The 22,065-nt window shown below is 34.3% G+C and overlaps 1 protein-coding gene across 4 annotated transcripts in view; it reads left to right on the top strand.

The window, feature by feature from the left end:
• Klp10A (kinesin-like protein 10A) overlaps positions 1–22,065 on the top strand; it is a 469,762-nt gene that overhangs the window by 155,410 nt on the left and 292,287 nt on the right. For all 4 annotated transcript variants that reach the window (XM_090390589.1, XM_090390588.1, XM_090390590.1 and 1 more), the window contains one exon: positions 17,212–17,315. In XM_090390589.1, the coding sequence (XP_090246715.1) occupies positions 17,212–17,315 (104 nt within the window). The remainder of the gene's footprint in view (positions 1–17,211; positions 17,316–22,065) is intronic.

Here is a 22,065-nt window from a genome sequence, read left to right as displayed (position 1 = left end):
AACCTCTTCTTCATATCAGTGAGCTGTCATCAGATGATGCCAAGGAATCATATAGGAGAATAAGCTTAATGAAATAAATGTATATAACTTCTTTATTGTCTTAAATTTTTATCTTTTGTTTAACTGACGATTAAAATTAGAAATAAAGTCATTATAACGAAATATTTAAGAATAATGTTTATGGTATACAGCTCCTTCAGTTTGCTTGGCCCATTAATATTCACATTGAACATATTCACCGAATATGTTCAGAACATCCATCAGTAGTCCATTCCACACACTCACCACATGGCTATAGAACTGCCTGGACTTCATGGTTTCTTACTACCCTTACATCAGACTTTGAAAACTTAATTTCCTCTATATGTCATTGTATGCACTGTTCCATAAGCCAGATTTCATTTTGGTTGAAAGATAGGTGAAAAATCCCACCACTTGATCTTTTCACCTGTCTGTTTTCAACCATTCAGTGCAGTTATCTTATGCGATAACCACTTTAGCAATGTGGTTATCATGATACTCAAATTTTTAGCTTTGCTGACTACATGTGCAGTATGTTCCATTAATATAATACTTGCTTGTAGTGTCCTCTGTCTAAAGTTCATAATCTTACACTTGGCTACATTGAACTGACATTCATTGTAACTTGCCCATATATTCAGTCTGTTTATTATATGGTTTCTTGTTCATTCAGTTAATATTCCCATAATGACATTCTTTTATTCATAACTTTTCAATCTATCTATGTAGTTCAGTCTTCATCTAATGAAGGCTGAACATGATAGACAAAATATGTAATTGGGGTACTACTGGACCAATCCTATAGTAGCACCTGATTATATATTTTGTCCTTTTAAACTCTATTTCCCCAGACAGATACTGAATCCTCTCTGGAATGAGACTTCATTCCTGCTACACACAATAAACCCCCTATCCAAGTCTTAGTTCTTCTGTAAGAGCTGTGCCAAAGCACTTCATGGTACAAACTCAACCGACACTAGCAATACTACAACTACAGTCTTAAAATATCCGTAAAATAAAAAATTAAAAGCAAACCTCATCATCAAATTCCTGACGTGTACCCTCAAGGAGTGTATAGGATATTATTATAGTATTACATGAAGAGCTTACATCATTACTAACTTCCTATCAACAAGTTTCCTCCAAATCAATCTGTTGTCTGTCAAGACTTCAACATTATTAGATCTTATATTTCTGTTTTCTAATGTACTTTTTACTGTATCAATCCACCTATATCTTGGTCTTCCTCTAAGTGATTTTCCTGCCAACCCGGCAGAGAACACTCATTTTTCTAATCTTTCCTCTCCCATTCTGTTTAAGTGATTAACACTTGAAATTAGCTCTGCTAACGCATTCCTGGATGCTAACAATGTCACGTTCTTTCTTAATATCCTCATTTTTGATATGATATTGCCATTGATGCCATCTGTTCATGCCCATAATCTTTCTCAAGACTCATATCTGCAGTCTCTAGTCTTTGGGCAAGTGTTTTATTTCTAACCCAGCTCTCAGATCCATAAGTTAAAACTGGTTTGAACACTGTCTTGTATATAGCTAATTTAGTGTTTTGACTAATTTCTCTCTTATTCCATATAAATTTGTTCAGTTGACTTCCTACCATACCAGCTTTTTTGATTCTGTTATCTATTTCCATATTTAATTTACCATCTTATAGGTTATCCATTCACAATGCAGTTGATATTTTTCTAACTGCTGATTTACAACTCAAATAGACTAAGTATTGGTTGATATAATGCCCGATTAACTCCATATAACTTAGTGTTTTGAATAGTTTTTCTCTTGGCACCTTTACTGTATCTTGTCATATGCCTTTTCCATATCTTCAAAACTTAAATATAGATCTTTGTTATATTCCTATGACTTCTCCACTATTTGTCTTAAAGTGAATATCTGATCCTGACAGCCTCTATTTGGCCCGAATCCAGTTTGTTCTTCACCAAGTTTCCCTTCCACAATTCTTCTCAACCTTTCTCAAGTATACTTGCGTAAATCATACCAGGAATGCTCAGTAGAGAAAAAATATATGGGTATTATGAGAGCTCTACTCCAATCATCTGGAATTGGCTCCTCTGTCCAGGCCTTCTGAACTATGCAGTGCAGCCACTGCAAGACTTCTATACCTCCATATTTGAGCATTTCTGGTCAGATATCATCTACTCACACTGCCTTTCCACATTTCAGGCTTTTGATGGCTTTTCTACTTGAAGTATGGATGGATACGTATTCCTGATCGCATGGCTGTTACTACTGTGCTGTGACTGATTCTTTCGTTTACCAGTTTTTCAAAGTAATTTATTCATGCTTACATATATCCTTTTCACTAATTGTCTAATTCCTTTCACAGTACTCTTTCCTCCATTTCTGAGCTTTTTTTCAACAACCTCCAGAATATCTTGCCACCTTCTTGATATTTATTTTCTATGTTCTTACCAAAGTCTTCCCATGACTTTTGTTTAGCTAATTTTACACAGTGTTTAGCTTTATTACAATTGTCTCTGTATTCTCTTAAGAGCACAAGCTGACTTCTTTGCCAGAAACTTTTGATATTCTTTCTTCTTTTCCTTCACTGCATCTTTAACTTCCTGTGTCCTCCACAGATTTCTGCTTTTTCTATCCTTGCAGCCAACTTCAACACAAGCCTCTCTGGCTGAATCAATCAATGTTTTCAAAATTTGCCACTGAATCTCCAAGGTTATTTTCTTTATTTTCTTGAATAATGTTTGTGTATTATAGTCTACAGTTCACTTTTGAGAGCTGCTCAACTTTTATTTGCTTCAAAACTTGTTTACATGTTCTTCTTTTCAATATGAAATTCAATTTTATCCTGCTTAAGACTTAACTTTGATCACTTCCCATTTCAAATCCTCTGTACACTCTAGTGTCCTGCACCAGTGAGAAAACATCATCATCAACAATAACATAGTCACTGAGACTTTTCTTATTCCTTGCATCTTCTCTCCATGTGAATTTGTGCACATTTTAATCTTTGAACATGGTGTTAGTAATGTCCTGAGAAGAAATCCAACAGGTATTTGCCATTATTATTAGCTTTGCTCTTTTCTCGAAATTTTTCCAAAATATTTTTGTATGTCTGTCTGACAATCATTTCCTACTCTGCTATTTAGATCACCAACATTTCCTCTTTGATTGTGTCAGTTGCTTTCTCTAAAGCTTGTGGGCAAATATCAGAATGAAACTGAACAATGAGACTTATTTGTGCCTATGGTCCCACAGAAAGTTCTACTAAGGTAGAAGTTGAGGAATTTTTTGAAGATTTAGAGAAAGCAACTGACACAATGAAAAAGAAAAAGTTTGTCCTTGTTGCAGGTCTAAATAGCAGAGTAGGAAATGATTTTCAGACATACAAAAATATTTTAGGAAATTTGTAGAAAAGAACAAAGCTAATAAAAATGGCAAATACCTGTTGACTTTCTGCTCAGAACATGGACTGGTTGGAACCCAATGTTCCAACATAAAAATGTTCACAAATTCACATGGAGAGAAGAGGCAAGGAATAAGAAAAACACTCAACAGGGATGCAGTTAGGAATACATATCCATACTTGAAATAGAAAAAGCCATCAAAGACCCTGAAATGTGGAAAGGCAGCAGGAGTAGATGATATTTGACCAGAAATGCTCAAGTATGGAGGTATAAAAGTCTTATAGTGGCTGCACTGCATAGTTCAGAAGGTCTGGGCAGAGGGACGAATTCAAGGGGTGATTGGAGTAGAGCACTCATAGTACCCATATATATATAAGAGGGAAATAAAAACTGAATGTGAGAATTAGAGATATTTTTCTACTGAGTGTTCCTGGTAAGATTTATGCAAGTATACTTGAGAAACGGTTGAGAAGGATTGTGGAAGAAAAGAAAATAGAATGGGAGAGGAAAGATTAGCAAAACAAGTGTTCTTTGCCAGGTTGGTAGGAAAAAGACCCAGAGGAAGACCAAGATGTAAATGGACTGATTCAGTAAAAAGTGCCTTAAAAATACAGAAATATAAGATCTGATAATTTTGGAATCTTGCCAGATCTCCTCTTCAAAGATGAGGCATTTCCTTGTTCTGGCTTCACTGGTCTTTCCATCTTGTAGCTGGTCTCCCCCTTTCTCTTTCCTTTTGGTCTATATCTATCCACCTCTTTTGGTAGCTGATATCTTTCCATCCTAAATAGATGTTCTTTCCATTTCTCTCTATATTTTTTGATGTTTTCATTTACATTCTAAATATCTAGTTCTTTTCTGATTGTCTTCATTTCTTTTATGGTCCAATTTTATGCATCCTTTAATTGTTTTAAAAATCTCATCTCTGCAGCTTGTATTTTACTTCCTTTTTTTAAAAAAAAAAAAAACCAAAGTAAAATACATGCGTTCTCTTTAACAGTCTTTCATTTTAACAGTCCATGTTTCAGAACTGTATAGTAGAGTGGGAGTAGCCATTACTTCATAAAATTTTAGTTGAGTTTCTCGTCTTGTTTTTTTATTCAGTGTCCATTTTAATTGTTTTTCTGATTTTCTAAACTTGATCTAACATTATCTCGACCTTTAAGTGCCATGAATTTTGTTTTCTTTGGTGAAATGTTTAAGTATTGTTGGCTTATTTTGTTTAATTCATAAACTTATTTTTGAAGTCATCTTCATTGTCTTATAATATAATCTGACCATATTTTAATAATCTGATCAATATATATATATATATATATATATATATATATATATTAGGTGAATATTCAGAGTGTGCAGTGCTCATCTGCCAAATAGCAATGTCATTGATATTATATTTTTACATGTATTCCCATTAAAGACTCCCCTAATTATTTCCTGACTTTGTAAGTAAACACAATATACCAATGCTTCATGAAACAGGGCACTTCTCGACACGTGAACATTGCATCACATTCGTGTTAATAGCCCAGGTGTGCATTCAAAATACATACCCTTTGAAAAGATGTACAAATGCCGCAGTGGGTTAAATTCTTAGCGTTCTAGTAGTTTTAAACCACTCAGAAGGTGAGGAAGAGTGAGCTCTGAGACAGTAGCACCTAGAGGCTGTGATTGGTTATTATATCAACCAATCCATTTGAAAATTGTCATTTTTCATGAGTTGCTTTTTTGGTTTTCTGAGTTTCATCTGTTTTGTGTGCATGAAGTGTGAACTGACGTTGTAGGCAAGTTTTTATATATAATATAGACGAGTTTTGAATATATAATTTCGATAAATTTATAACTTTTTTTTGCCCATATTTACAATGGGGAAACCGTATTGTAGTCAAAGGAGGTAAGCTTCATCCTCCTCTTCCAAATTTTACACCTTTGAGTAATTCAAATATATTAGCCAAATATAGCATTCTCCTTCATTATAATTTCTAATATATCTTAAACAGATTGTTCCCCCACTCTGCGCAGATTTGGTTACAATTAATTGATAAATTAAATCGATAAAAGTCAAAGCTGTAAAACTGAGAGGAGGCCTCCACATAGCCTTAAAGGAATGCAGAGAACCGACCAGGGCTTCTGACCTAATGTTCGGTTCTCACCTTCTCGTGGTGCACCCTGTTGGGTATCTACCTGGATACTGAACGAACGAAGATGAGCTGACAATTTTGGATTTAGCTGACCAAATTGTATTCCTGTTGGTTAAACCAAAATGCAAAATAATGGTACAACATGACAAAATTTCATGCCGGCTGGGGCGTTGCCCGGTTAAACAAGGCCCCCATTGTTTTTGCCAGGGAACCAGGGCGAACAGAGAAAAGTCAGCTACTGGAACAAATCTGAAAACACACCCCAACACTACATCACCAGACTTAAAGATCGGTACTATCAACATAAGAAGCCTGAATGGCAAAGAAATGGAGCTAGTGGAGGAATTAGATAAGTACCAGATCGACATAATAGTGGTGACTGAAACAAAAAAGACAAAAACTGGTGAGATCTTTCTGAGCAATATATACAAAATGTTATATTCAGGCAATGACAATCAAGGAAAAGGAGTAGCCATAGTATTCAACACAAAATACGAGGCTCATCTTCTTGAATGGCAGGCAGTCTCAAGTAGAGTGATGTGGGCAAATATCAGAATGGGGAACTGGACAATGAGACTTATTTGTGCCTATGGTCCCACAGAAGGTTCTACTAAGGTAGAAGTGGAGGAATTTTTTGAGGCTTTAGAAAAAGCAACTGACACAATGAAAAAGTTGGTTCTTGCTGGGGATCTAAATAGCAGAGTAGGAAGTGATTGTGAGATATACAAAAATGTTTTGGGAAAATTTGATGAAAAGAGCAAAGCTAATAATAATGGGAAATACCTGTTGGATTTCTACTCAGAACATGGACTGGTTTTTATTAACACCATGTTCCAACATAAAAATGTGCACAAATTCACATGGAGAGAAGAGGCAAGGAATGAGAAAAGTCTCATTGACTATGTTATTGTTGATAGTGATATTTTCTCCCTGGTGCAGGACACCAGAGTGTACAGAGGATTTGAAATTGGAAGGGATCACTATTTAGTCTTGAGCAGGATAAAATTGAATTTCATATTGAAAAGAATGATATGTAAGAAAGTTTTAAAATGAATAAAAGTTGAGTAGCTCTCAGATGTAAACTGTAGACTAAAATACACAAAAATTATTGAAGGAAAAATGAAAGAGTTTGAGAACAGGAACCAAATTTGAGATTCAGTGGCAAGCCTTGAAGAATACCCTGATTGATTCAGCTAGTGAGGCATGTGGTGAAGTTGTCTGCAAAGATAGAAAAATTAGAACTCTATGGTGGACACAGGAAGTTAAAGAGGCAGTGAAGGAAAAGAAGAAAGAATATCAAAGGTTCCTGCCAAAGAAGTCAGCTTGTGCTCTTAGAGAATACAGAGACAAATGTAAGAAAGCTAAACAGTGTGTAAAACTAGCTAAACAAAAGTCATGGTAGGACTTTGGCAAGAACATAGCAAATAAATATCAAGAAGGTGGCAAAATATTCCAGAGGTTGTTGAAGAAGCTTAGGAATGGAGGAAAGAGTGCTGTAAAAGGAGATGATAAAGGTGACATGAAAATGGGAGAAAAAAATATCCTTGAAGTATAGAGCAATTACTTTGAAAATTTGCTAAATGAAACAAGCAGTGATGACAGCACAATGATAAAAAAAAAAAAAAAAAAAAAAAAAAAAAAACACCGACCAGGTATGCAGTCAGGAATACATATCCATACTTGAAGTAGAAAAAGCCATCAAAGGCTTGAAATGTGGAAAGGCAGCAGGAGTAGATGATATTCGACCAAAAATGCTGAAGTATGGTGGTATAAAAGTCTTACAGGGGCTGCACTGCATAGTTCAGAATGCCTGGACAGAGGGACGAATTCCCAATGATTGGAGTAGAGCTCTCATAGTACCCATATATAAAAAGGGAAATAAAACTGAATGTGAGAATTACAGAGGTATATCCCTATCGAGTGTTCCTGGTAAGATATATGCAAGTATACTTGAGAAACGGTTGAGAAGAATTGTGGAAGAAAAGCTTGGTGAAGAACAAGCTGGATTCAGACCAATTAGAGGCTGTCAGGATCAGATCTTCACTCTACGACAAATAGTGGAGAAAGCATGGGAATATAACAAAGATCTGTATTTAAGTTTTGTCGATTTGGTGCCAAGCATGAAGCTATTCAATACGCTACAGTTATATGGTGTTAATGGGGCATTATATCAAACAATACTTTGTCTTTATTTGAGTTGTAAGTCAGCAGTTAGAATTGAAGGAATTACAGGAAGATGGTTTGATGTTAAATCTGGTGTGAGACAAGGATGTTCATTATCCACTCTGTTATTCATTATCTATATGGATCACATTATGAAGGAAAGTGGTATTAAATCTGATATCAAAATTGGAGATGTTAATGTCAGCTCTTTGCTTTATGCAGACGATGTTATACTTCTAAATAAATCTGCTACAAGTCTGCAAGATTCTCTGACTAAATTGAATAACTGTTGTAATAGATATGGTATGAAGGTCAGCAATAAAAAGACAATGAAAATAGGCAGAATCATTAAAAATGTCAACTGTGTTGTGAATAAGAACCTGTGGAAAAAGTAAAACATTTCAGCTTAGGTACGATTTTTAGTGAAGATGGTAAATTAAATATGGAAATAGACAACAGAATCAACAAAGCTGGTATGGTAGAAAGTCAATTGAATAAATTCATATGGAATAAGACAGAAATTAGTCGGAGCACTAAATTAGCTGTATACAAGACGGTGTTCAAACCAGTTTTAACTTATGGATCTGAGAGCTGGGTCAGAAGTAAAACACTTGACCAAAGACTAGAGTCCGCAGATATGACAGTCCTTTGAAATATTAGACGCCTGAACAGATGGCATCAATGTCAATATCATATTACAAACAAGAATATTAGGAAAGAACTTGGCATTGTCGGCATCCAAGAATGCGTTAGCAGAGCTAACGCATTCTTGGATGCCGATCTCAGGTGGTATGGTCACTTAAACAGAATGGGTGAGGAAAGATTAGCAAAACAAGTGTTCTCTGCCAAGTTGGAAGGAAAACGACCCAGAGGAAGACCAAGATATAGGTGGATTGATATGGTACAAAGTGCATTAGACGATAGAAATATAAGATCTGTTAATGTTGGAGTCTTGACAAGTAACAGACTGATTTGGAGGAAAATTGTAGATAGGAATTTAGTAATGATGTAAATTTTTCATGTAGTACTATCATGTCCTGTACACCCCTTGAGGGTATATGGCAGGAATTTGATGATGATGATGATTAAAATGCAATCATACAGCCGAACTGACGTGAATTTTGTAGTGTGGGTTGCATAGTCTACAACAGCACAACTCAACCGAAATGGGCATGCGATGCCACTTATATATTGAATGGTGTTGGAGATAAACTACATTCCTGTCAGACGCTCTGATTTATTTCGTTCTCTTTATTTATTACTTAACTGTATTTTTGTATCTTTATATTAACTTTGTATAGCTTGTACCAAATGTAATGGATATCCTTGTTTTTGTTTTTGTTTTTCGTTATATTCCATAAGTTTTCTGTTTATTTTCTCATAATCTATAAAGGCTATATGAGTATATCTAAATTAAATTCGCAATCTTTTTTTCAATAATTAGTTTTAACACATAAATATTGTTTATACATAATGTTCCATGTCTGAAACCATTTTGTTCATCGGAGAGTAGACTGCAATATTTCTGAGTCTTTTATTCAGAATTTTACTGTAAATTTTGTAACCTGTATTTAATAAAAACTTATTCCCCCGCAAATTCCATAATCATCTGTCTTCTTTATATCTTTGTTAAATATAGATATAACCGTAACTTTTGACCTATTCTCACATTTCCTCCAACAGTTACTTATTTATTTTAAGAATCTGTGATGTAAATATTCTCCACCATATTTCCAAAGCTCTGCATTTATGCCATCTAATCTGGTTGATTTTCAGTATTTTTGATACCTTTATTGCTTCTTTTAATTCTTCTAATTTAACTGGTTCTATATCAGTGCTGATTTCTTCATTATTATTTTCTGTTATTAAATTTGAGTCAGACCATAAATTCTTATAATGTTCTATCCATCGTTTCTCTTGTATTATGTTGATTTGTACTGTATCTCTTTCTTCGTTTAATTTCCTTAATATTTTGTAGGCTATATCTTGCATTCCATGTATGTGTTCTATTTTATTAATAAATCTGTCCCATGCATCTTGGTACTTTTTGTACTATGGTTTTAACTATATATCTTTTGTTTTTGTATATTTCTTGTTTCCTTTGTATGTTTTTGAAGTGATTCGTATGCCATTTAGTTTTCTTTTATTGCATTTTCTATATCTGTGTTCCAGATTTCTAATGTTTTTCTTTTTTATATTTTATTTTTCTTTCCAAGGACATCAGAGGCTGCTTTATGGATTATCTTTATTAAAGTTTTCCATTCTTCTTTTATATGTTCACTAATTTGGACTTCTTTTAGGTAATCTGTTATCATGATTGATTTTTTATTTATTTTTTGTTTTGTATAATGATGCAATGGCGGTGAGCACTTTTTATGAGAATGTACGGCACCATCAAGATCCCCCCCCCCCCCAATTTTTATCTGGGCTCAGAATCAGCATAGCTGACAAATCAGGCAAATCAGGCCCATGGCCAGGTCCTAAGTATTCTTGACTGTAATCCGTGTGTGTGTCCATGGGGCCGGTTTGCCTGTTCTGGGGATGAAAAACCTGAGTTTCCAGGTGATAAAAAATCCTTACCTGCATTTGAGACCAGCTAACTCACCTTTCATCGAAAGAGACCCAGGTAAAGGTTCCTCACACCACTGATGGAAATCGAAACCAGGTCTTTCCGACCAAAGGAATTTCTCTATACTGACTGAGCTACAGAGGCTCTTGATTGATACAGCATTCTAATGCTTTCTTCTTGTAATAGATATACTTTGTATATTTGTTCTTTATCTTGTTATTTCTTATTTATTTCCTTTCTCCATTTTGCTAGTATTTCTATTTTAGAGACTACTAAACAATGATCTGTAAAAATTTCACTTCCTCTGTAAACATGTACATCTCTCACATGTGGAGCTAGTTTCTGATTAGTAATGATATAATCAATTGTAGATCTTGTTATTCTGCTATTCCAAGTATATTTATTTATATACTTTTTTGAAAAAAAAAGTATTGGTTGTTTTAAAATTATTGAAAGTACAGAAGTCTAATAGTTATTGACCATTGTTATTCATGCAAATTTCTCCATATTTTTCTGAGACATTTGGGATTGGATTATCTCCAACTCTGGCATTAAGATCTCCTCCTGTTAATATATAGTAATTTTTATTATATTTATTTAAATGTTTTTTTTTTTTTTTTAGTTCCTCATAACATTGTTCGGAATCTTCTTTTATCCCTTCTACATATACTCCTATTATATTTAAGTAGCTTCTGTTTGTTTTTAATTTAACTGTTATAATTCGATCGTTTAAAAAGTGTACTTTTGTATTCTATTTTTCCGTTTAAGCAATAAAAAGACAAAGACAATGAAAATAGGCAGAATCATTGAAAATGTCAACTGTGTTGTGAATGGAGAACCTGTGGAACAAGTAAAACATTTCAGCTACTTAGGCACGATTTTTACTGAAGATGGTAAATTAAATATAGAAATAGACAACAGAATCAGCAAAGCTGGTATGGTGGGAAGTCAATTGAATAAATTCATATGGAATAAGAGAGAAATTAGTCGTAACACTAAATACAAGACAGTGTTCAAACCAGTTTTAACTTATGGATCTGAGAGATGGGTCAGAAGTAAAACATTTGACCAAAGACTAGAGTCCGCAGATATGAGAGTCCTGAGAAAGATTATAGATGTGAACAGATGGCATCAATGGCAGTATCATATTAAAAACGAGGATATTAGGAAAGAACTTGACATTGTCAACATCCAGGAATGCATTAGCAGAGCTAATCTCAGGTGGTATGGTCACTTAAACAGAATGGGCAAAGAAAAATTAGCAAAACAAGTGTTCTCTGCCAGGTTGGCAGCAAAACGACCCAGTGGAAGACCAAGATATAGGTGGATTGATACGGTACAAAGTGCCTTAGACGATAGAAATATAAGATCTGATAATGTTGGAGTCTTGACAAGTAACAGACTGATTTGGAGGAAAATTGTAGATAGGAAATTACTAATGATGTAATTTTTTCATGTAGTACTATCATATCCTGTACACCCCTTGAGGGTATACATGGCAAGAATTTGATGATGATGAATGAATAATTAAACTGAAAGCACATGATATTATATGTGCTATTGACTGCAGAAGGATAACTCCATCTTCGTTAATAGACACCAAGTAATAAATTTAAAATAAAATAAAATATTTTAAATTTAAATATTTGATTACGGTTTTTATGGAACACATGAATGGTGAATATTAGTTTGATAACTTCCCAAAATTGAGAGAGTTCAATGCAGTCATTTTTGTTAAGGTTAGGATTGTAAATGGATGCTTTCTTTGCAGCTTTCTTTATGAAAGGAAGCTGCAAAGAAACTATGAGAGATTTAATTACACCATATTTCTGATGGGTGATGATGTGAGTTAGCATTAATGCATTTCCCAATATGAGTTATATTTCTGTAGAGAACTGTAGACTTTCATTAGGTTGACAAAGAATGAGAACATCTAGAACAAGAAGATGGCTGTTATCTTCTTCGTATGGTGTAAACTCGATTCTTGGGTTTACTGAATTAATTTTCTCAAGAAATTCATGGGGATTGGGCAAAGAAGAGTTTCATACAGCAAAAGCATCATCAACATATTTGTACCAAATTGATGGCTTAGGTGAAAAAAACGAGAATATGTTGTTCAAAACATTCCATGAAGTAATTACTTGGGGTAGGGAAAATATGAGACCCCCATAACTGGTCCTGCTGTCTGCTGGTATAATTCATTTTGATAACTGAGGTAATATAATAAAATAACTGAATTAATGACAATCAAATAATAAAATGTCAAAACAAATTCTTTCAATGCTCCTTCAATTAGTGTATAACTAATCATAATCACTGTGTATCACTGCTGTTTTGCATCTTTCTTTTCTTTTAGATTTCATCTTCTTGCTTATTTACCATGTACGTTTTCAATCTCTCTGATATTATGTTGCACTTTCTCTCTCTTGCTGCTTTCATATATCATTTTTCTTGTCTCTTTCACACTGCTATCATCAAACATGTACTGTAGCACTTCCATTCATGGGCACATTCTTTCTCCGATGTACCACTGCCTGCCGTGCAAACTTAACTGTTTCCTTATTGAACTACATTTGCATTCAGCACCTTTTATTCCCTCTAACTACTCAATCAGCACACATTTTGATGTGTTCCTGCGTCTCCTTTTTTCCAACAAGCTATGTTTGCTAATAAATACGTTTTGGCAGATGCTATATGCTGTTATGTGATGCTGTTTAGTTGGAAAGATCTGGGTTCAAATCACATCTAGGATGTGAGAAGACCCATGAAGGTTTTTTACATGCATGTCAGTAAATTATTCTGTACATAATAATGGTGGAGACATTGTCCTTTTAGTCTGTTTTAATTCCACATGAATGATGTAACATTTACAAATGGTTTGTTTTCTCCATCTTTATAACATTGCTGTGTGTGTGGGCAGGTAAGATCTCTCTCTCTCTCCAACACACACACACACACACACACACAGCAATGTTATAAAGATGGAGAAAACAAACCATTTGTAAATGTTACAAATGGTTTGTTTGTTCAGTACAGTTTTTCAGATTTTCAGAGATGCTTTAATTTTATTAACTTCATCTGTTCAACCTTAAATTGCAGATGATTGGATTCTGGTAATCAGAAAAGATTACAGAAAAAAAGTGTATTTTATTTTTTATTATTTATTCTATTTATTTTTTTGTTATAATGAGAAAGCTGTATCGATAATGATTGCCAAGGAAAATTTTTATTATAAGAAGTAAACTTGGAGAAAAAATTCCATTTTGTAAAATATGAAACAGGATTAGTTTTAGTATAATTGAAGTTGGCAAGATTTTATTTATTTATTTATTTTCTTACTTCCACACATGAAGGTTGTTCAACCTTGTGTTAATACTATGGCTGGAAAGAAAGTTGAAGAGAAAAGATAATTCATTCAGCATTAGAGAATAGTCAAGAGAAACTCCAGAAAAATTTATGCCAATTTGAAAGCTGAATATAATGAGTTAATAAGTAACTTTGTAGTAGATTGTCAATTGGTGAAGAGTATCAGTGGGGTGACCTTGAAGTATTTCTTCAGTGGAGGGGATTGATGCTGAATCCAATCAAATACTATTGATTATATTTAGAACAGCTGCATGAACAGTTTTTCATGCAATTAGTCTAGAAATCAGTGATGTGAGTGGGTTGATAACTACATATCACTTCTATTTCATAGAGATTCCTTGCTAAATAATACCGTTATTCATATTTCCACATAATCAGGTAGAATGCATTGAGAGAATGTAGGCAACATTGATAAAATTTCCATTACTTCAGAAAGGATTGAAGAGTGAGTATAGTTAAATTATGAAGCTTTTCCTTCCATTATAGCAACACACACACACACTGGAACTATCAGTGATAGGGAAACATATCGAAAAGTTACACACATACAGCTGTTTATTTTAGGAAAGGATTTTAAAACAAAAGACCTACAACTCTCTTCCTCATGCATTGGAGCGGAACCTAGTAAATAGAGGTGATGTTACTGAATTCATAGTAAACAATTAAGGGACTCCCTTGAAACTAAAGCTTCAAGTTCCCCTTATGATTTTACAAAAATTATAAAAGGGAACTTATCAAAAGCTCTTAAGAAAAAAAAAAGGGGGGATCTGTTGAAAGTTTGTTGTACATGAAGGGGGGGGGAGAAAGAGAGAGTCTAATTTATGCCACTGTCTTGGTATCAGCATTGTTTAGGATTCATCCAGTTCTCTTTCAAGAAAAATACAAAAGAAACCTTGAATAGGATGTAACACACAAGTGATTTTGTTGTTAGGGGAAACTAAATTGGAAGTAAAGAAAGAAAATTAAAGTAATTTGAGTTGGACAAGTGGCAGCTGTCATTAAGAGTTTGAGAAATATTAGAAAAAGACCGTAAAATGGCTGTGAAACAGGTGATATCCAGGTTAGATTATCTTTGCTGAATTATCATGTTGAAAGAAGCAAAAAAGAAATTATTGGAAGATGGCAAATAAAGCTAAATTGAGAGTAAAAAAGGGAATCTTATATTTGTGAAATGAATTTCGGAAGTTTTTCTAAAGTTTAATTTTGATCACAGTAAAGTTACTATCCTTGATTCAAGTGCTTTTGATACGATAAGATGAAAATTATGAATGAAGCATTGTGATTGCTTGGAATCATCATCGTTATTCTTGAAATCATTAAAAATGCATTTATTTAAAAATATTTTATGAAATATTCATCTTCATCGACTTCCTCATATTTACCACCAGTGGATGTACAAAATGTTATGAGTAATGGTATAACATTTTCATGTACGAGTAGTACTAACTTCCTATTGAGTTTTCCATCAGATTAATCTATATACCAAGACTCCAGTATTATCTGATCTATTTATGTCTATGGCACTTTTTACTGTATCAATCCACTGAGATCTTGGTCTTCCTCTGGGTCTTTTTCCAGCTATACTGGCAACAAAACTTGTTTTGAGAACCGTTCCTCTCCCATTCTGTTCAAGTAACCATACTACTTGAGATCGACTCTGTGAACACATTCCTGAATGCTAACGATGTCATGTTCTTTCCTGGTATCTTCATTTTAAATACAATACTGCCATTGATACCATTCTTGTGCAGAACTCTCATATCTGCAGTCTCCAGTCTTTGATCAAGTATTATGTTTCTAACCCAGCTCTCATGTCTATGTATTAAAATTAATTTGAACACTGTCTTGTATAGAGCTAGTTTAGTGTTTTGACTAATTTCTTTCTTATTCCATATAAATTTATTCAGTTGACTTGTTACTATATTAACTTTACTAATTCTGTTGTCAATTTCTATATTTAATTTGTCAACTTCATTAAAAATTGTGCCTAAAAAGCTGAAATATTTTGCTTGTTCTGTAGGTTCTCCATTTAGGATGCAGTTGAAAATATCAGTGTATCTGCCTATTTTTGCAGTTTGTTTATTCCTAATTTTCATACCAAATTTATTCATTTGTTCAGAGAATAGTCAATAGGCAGGGAATCCTGCAGAGTCATACTGGATTTATTTAGGAGTATAACATCATCTGCATAAAGTAAAAAGTTTTTAGATTAACATCTTTAATTTTGATATCAGGTTTAAAATAACTTTCCTTCATAATGCTCTCCATATAGATGATGAATAACAGTAGAGATACCTGATTTAACATCAAACTGCTTCCTTGTACCTCTTTCAATTCAAATTACTAGCTTAAAACTCAAATATAGACTATATTGCTCAGTATAATATTCCATTTGCACCATATAACTGTAGCATTTTGAACAGCTTTTCTCTGGGAATTTTGTCATTCCTTTTCCAGGTTTACAAAACTTATAGATCCTTGTTATCATTCTCATAATTTCTCAACTATTTCTCTTAAGATGAAAACAGGATCTTGGCAATCTATTCTATTTGACCTAAACACAGCTTGTTCTACTCCAAGCTTCCCTTTCACAATTTTTCTTAGCTTTTCTCAAGTATATTTGCATAAATCTTATCAGAAACACTCCAAAATTCCTCTGTACTTGCGACATTTAGTTTTATTTCCCTTTTTATAGATGGGTACTATGAGTGCTTTACTCCATTCTGAATTTGGTCTTCCCAGCAGGCCTTCTGATTTATGCAGTGTTTACTGCAAAAACTTTTATACCTCCATATTTAAGCATTTCTTGTTGAATGTCATTTACTTCAGCTGCCTTTCTGTATTTCAAGTTTTTGAAGTCTTTTTTTTTCTTACCCCAAGTATTGGCATGCACTCCTGATGAATTCCTCTTGAATGTTTTTATGATCATGCTATCATTGTTCATTTCATTTAGCAACTTTCAAAGCAATTATTCTGGACATCTAGAATATCTTCATTTTTATGTCACCTTTATCATCTTTGATTCCTTTTACTGTACTCTTTTCTCCATTTGTAATGTTTTTCAATATCCTCCAGAATATTTTTCTACTTTCATATTTATTTTCCATGTTCTTACTAAAGTTTTCCCATGACTTTTGTTTAGCTAGTTTTACACATTGCTCTGCTTTCTTACATTTTTCTCTGTACCTCTAAGAGCACGAGCTAATGTACTTGCCAGTAACTTTTCACCCACTGTCCACCATGATTTTTCTGTTCTTCAAGGTCTTCCACTGAATTTCCAATGGTTAGTTTCTCATTTTCAAACTTTTTTTTTCTTGAATAATAATTGTGTTTGAGTTCACACTTCTTCACTCTGAAAGCTGCCCAATTTGATTTGTTTTAAGGCTTTTATACACTTTCATTTTCAATAGGATATTCAGTTTTATTGTGCTCAAAAAAAATTTTTTTTGAAGTGATAATTTATTTCCAAAAAAATTTATGAAAAATTTTACATTAAATATTATTGTTATATACAGAACATTGAGTCAATGTTACAATAAATTTTTAGAGAATACTGTTCACAACTAGAGTATCGACCAATTATGCTGAACGATCCAATTCAGTCTCTTCAAATTTGTGTGGCTGTCAGGAAAAGACCAATGAATAAAAAAGGTGAGAATAATTTTTTCCGTCTTAAATTTGTATTAAAGTGCAGCAATTTGTTCTTCCTTTATTCGAATTTAACTGACCACATCTAGATGTTGCATCTACTAATAACACATTTTTAAAATAATTATAATACTGCATATACACTCAGATAATGTATTTTATTAGATATGTTTTATCACGTAATATATTTTATCATCTCTAATAAAATATATTATGTGACTTTATATCTGGTATTATAATTATTTGAAATATGCCTGCCTCCTCATGGTATTTCATTATTGAAACAAATGCCACAATTTCTCATTGTTTCTTGATTGCAAGTATTGAGGGGAATATCATTAAGAAAATATGAACTGAGAATTACTCACTTAATATAAAAAGTCGTATTTCAGTTTTTCTTATTCAGTAACAGTGCCTGTCATGGGGAGCAAAATTCATGGACATAAGTTACCTCTGTGTTTTTTTTGTATCTCAGATACTAGTTTCTAAAATTCAAACAAATGTTCAGTAAATTTAGCTTCATTCATCTCGAGATTTTACCACGACCCATTCGGTGTTTAGATAATTTAAGTGTCACCCATGATGATTATTTGTTAACAACTTTCAGATTGCTGTTGATACATAATGCTTCACTTACACAGACATTTGCACATTTAAGTCCAAACCAGATGAACACACAGTAATCCTTTCATCATAATCATGATTTAGGCATATATTCATGATATTTGCATAGTTGCATAACTTAGTTCCTTTTACACACACACTCTCACCATTTCTTCCATCATGGATTTAAATATTGAGAAGTAAGCAGATGACATAATGATAAAATTATAAAGTGATGGAATGATGCTTACATTAGGAAAAACATCTAACTCAAAATCATTATTTATTATGTAACACCTTCAGGGAGTCCAAAGACTCATCGAGGGAGGGCATCTGCACAAGTTTCCGTCTCCACCAATCGCAACTACCTTCATCATCTACACCAACAGCATCTACTTGCAGCCACCACCACCACTAGTATTTTCACAGACATTCTCGTAGACAGGCTTATACGTTGGTTATGCATTTCTAAATCACTTAGGGAATTGAACAACGTAGATCTGAATATAAATTAAATTATACTTTAATAAATATTTCCGATATTTCGGCAATGTCACGTTGCCATTTTCAAAAGGAACTTACAGAAAAGGCACGTGTACGCAGGCACTACAACACAGTAACTGAGAATGAAGATATGAAACTATCATTCTCCTAGAAGTCCTAATGGTGCCCTCTAGCGGGCTAAGTAGGTGTTCTTGGCCGTTGGGCTGAAGGTCTGCTGATGTATGCCTCCCAAATTTGGGGCAATTGCGTGCAAATTTGTTGAGGTTTGGGGAGTTTCTTAGGGCTGAGGCTGATTCCATAAATAGTCTTTCGAATTTGTATTTGCTACGGTGTATTACTGTAGCTTTCTTCCACCGTATTCTGTGGCGTGTATCCAGAGCATGGTCTGCAAGACCAGAATGGCAGTACTTGTGAAACCGGATGTAGTCCTTGTGTTCAGAAATTCTGATATTCACTGTCCTGCCTGTTTGGCCAAAGTACGACAGTTTACAACTGCAAGAGACCTGGTATACACCAGGTAGGTCTAGGGGAAGTGGTTGGTCTTTGGTGGAGCGGATAAGGGATGCCAATTTCCTGTAAGGCCTGTAACAGGAGGTGAGGTCATGTTTTTTTAAAATTTTGGTAATTTTTTCTGGGGTGCCTCGGATGTAGGGAATGGTGATGGATTTAGAGTAATCTTTGTTGTGGAGGGGGGGGGGGGGCTGTGGTTTGTAGGTTTAATATTTTTTGGATTTTTTTTGGGGGGGGGGGGGTAGCCATTGGCTGAGAAAGTGTTGAGGATGCGATTTAGTTCAGTGTTTAGGGCCATGTCGTTAGAACAGATTAGTTTAGCCCTGTTGTATAGTGTTTTCACCACTCCATATTGTTGTGAGGGGGGGGGGGGATTGTTGGTGAATGTATTTGGTTGTATTAGAGTAATCTTTGTTGTGGAGGGGGGGCTGTGGTTTGTAGGTTTAATATTTTTTGGATTTTTTTTTGGGGGGGGGGTAGCCATTGGCTGAGAAAGTGTTGAGGATGCGATTTAGTTCAGTGTTTAGGGCCATGTCGTTAGAACAGATTAGTTTAGCCCTGTTGTGAGGGGGGGGGGGGGATTGTTGGTGAATGTATTTGGTTGTATGCGATTGTCCCAAATTTGGGAGGCATACATCAGCAGACCTTCAGCCCAACATCCAAGAACACCTACTTAGCCCACTAGAGGGCACCATCAGGACTTCTAGGAGAACGATAGCTTCATTCTCAGTTACTGTGTTGTAGTGCCTGCATGCACGTGCCTTTTTTGTAAGTTCCTTTTGAAAATGGCAATGTGACGTTGCCGAAATATCGGAAATATTTATTAAAGTATAATTTAATTTATATTCGGATCTACGTTGTTCAATTCCCTAAGTGATTTAGAAAAGAAATTTTCACAGACAATCAGAAACATCCATGCCCACAGAGGGATTCAAACCAGCAGCCTTTTGGCTGGAAAGCAGATACACTAACCACTCGACCAACCAGGCCGGCAATATATTATATCAGATATATTGATGATGATTTTGCTGTGTGGAACTCTTCCTTGTCATTCTTCATGAATTTCTTGAGGAAATTAATTTAGTAAACCCAATAATTAAAATTACACTTGAAATAGAAGATAATTTTTTTCCATATTCTGGATATTCTCATTTTGTGACAGCCTAATGGCAATCTACAGCATTTACCATACAGAAAACCAGCTCATACTAGTAAATATATTAATTCTGCTTTGCATCATCACCTCAGTCAGATATATGGTGTAATCAAAACTTTAGTTCACCATACACATAAGATATGTTCTACTGATTCTCTTTTAAATAACAAACTTCATTTATCAGAATTACTTTCATTTCAAATAGTTATAATACAACAATAATTGATAAAATATTTATCACCTTCACCCTAACCCTCCTCAAGAAGCAGTTTCTAGAATTTCAATATGTTAAAACACCTGTCAGACAAAACTGCAAGATTTCTTTGCTACACTGACCTACAACTTTCTTTCTATCCAGTTTGTAAACTAAATCCCTTCTTCATCTTTCCAAAAAACAAAAATCTTTTATCTTATTCTGGAGTTTCTAGAGTTCCTTGTTCATTCAGCATTTGTAATTATAGGCAGACAGGTTGTTTGGCTGAAGGATTCAGCTAGAAGGACATAGAGTATATTTTACTTTGAGTGTCTCTGATATGTCTGGTTTAGTCAGCTATGTCTCATCCACTAGGCATGGAATTCATTGGAATACAATTAAAGTCCTACACAAAAGTTATTTTTTTCTTGATAGATGTGAAGCCCACGTTCACAATCCAATTCTCAACAAAAGTGATTGCCTTAGACTTTACTAATTTTGAGAGGTAACACTAAGCTCCTCATTCCTGTTTCATAAAATTGTAATAATTTAATTCTGTTTCTTTGAATTCTAATACTTGTAGATGGAATTATCCTCTTGCAGTTGATAGCATATATTGTCACTTGTTCTTATCTTTTTTCAACTGCATTGATGATGGCTAGGAAACCTAGCTAAAAATTCTGCAAATATTAAATAATTTTTTTTTTTCTTAATGTGTTATTCCATCATCATCAAATTCCTGCCATGTACCCTCAAGGGGTGTACAGAATATGATAGCACTACACGAAAAATTTACATCATTACTAACTTCCTATCTACAATTTTCCTCCAAATCAGTCTGTTACTTGTCAAAACTCCAACATTATCAGATCTTATATTTCTATCGTCTAAGGCACTTTGTACCATATCAATCCACCTATATCTTGGTCTTCCGCTGGGTTGTTTTGCTGCCAACCTGTATTGCTTAATATAATGCCCCATCGACACCATATAACTGTAGCGTATTGAATAGCTTCTCTCTTGGCACCTTGTCATATGCTTTTTCCAAATCGACAAAACTTAAATACAGATCTTTGTTATATTCCCATGATTTCTCAACTGTTTGTCGTAAAGTGAAGATCTGATCCTGACAGCCTCTATTTGACCCGAATTCAACTTGTTCTTCACCAAGCTTTTCTTCCACAATTCTTCTCAACCGTTTCTCAAGTATAATTGCATATATCTTACCAGGAACACTCAGTAGGGAAATACCTCTGTAATTCTCACATTCAGTTTTATTTCCCTTTTTATATATGGGTACTGTGAGAGCTCTACTCCAATCATCAGGAATTCGTCCCTCTGTCTGGGCTTTCCGAACTATGCAGTGCAGCCACTGTTAGACTCTTATACCACCATACTTCAGCATTTCTGGTCGAATATCATCTACTCCTGCTGCCTTTCCATATTTCGAGCCTTTGATGGCTTTTTCTACTTCAAGTATGGATATGTATTCCTCACTGCATGCCTGGTCAGTGTTTTTTTATCACTGTGCTGTCATCACTGCTTGTTTCATTTAGCAGTTTTTCAAAGTAATTACTCAATACTTCAAGGATCTCTCTTTCTCCTGTTTTCATGTCACCTTTATCATCTCTAACTCCTTTTACAGCACTCTTTCCTCCATTCCTAAGCTTCTTCAACAACCTCCAGAATATTTTGCCACCTTCTTGATATTTATTTTCTATATTCTTGCCAAAGTCCACCCATGACTTTTGTTTAGCTAGTTTTACACAGTGTTTAGCATTCTTGCA

This window comes from Typopeltis vanoorti, chromosome 3 (assembly GCF_054136105.1).
Source record: "Typopeltis vanoorti isolate ZY-2024b chromosome 3, IOZ_Tvanoo_1.0, whole genome shotgun sequence".
Classification (NCBI taxonomy): Eukaryota; Metazoa; Arthropoda; class Arachnida; order Uropygi; family Thelyphonidae; genus Typopeltis; species Typopeltis vanoorti.
The sequence above is the reverse complement of the archived record's forward strand: the minus strand, read 5'-3'. Positions and strand labels throughout refer to the sequence as shown.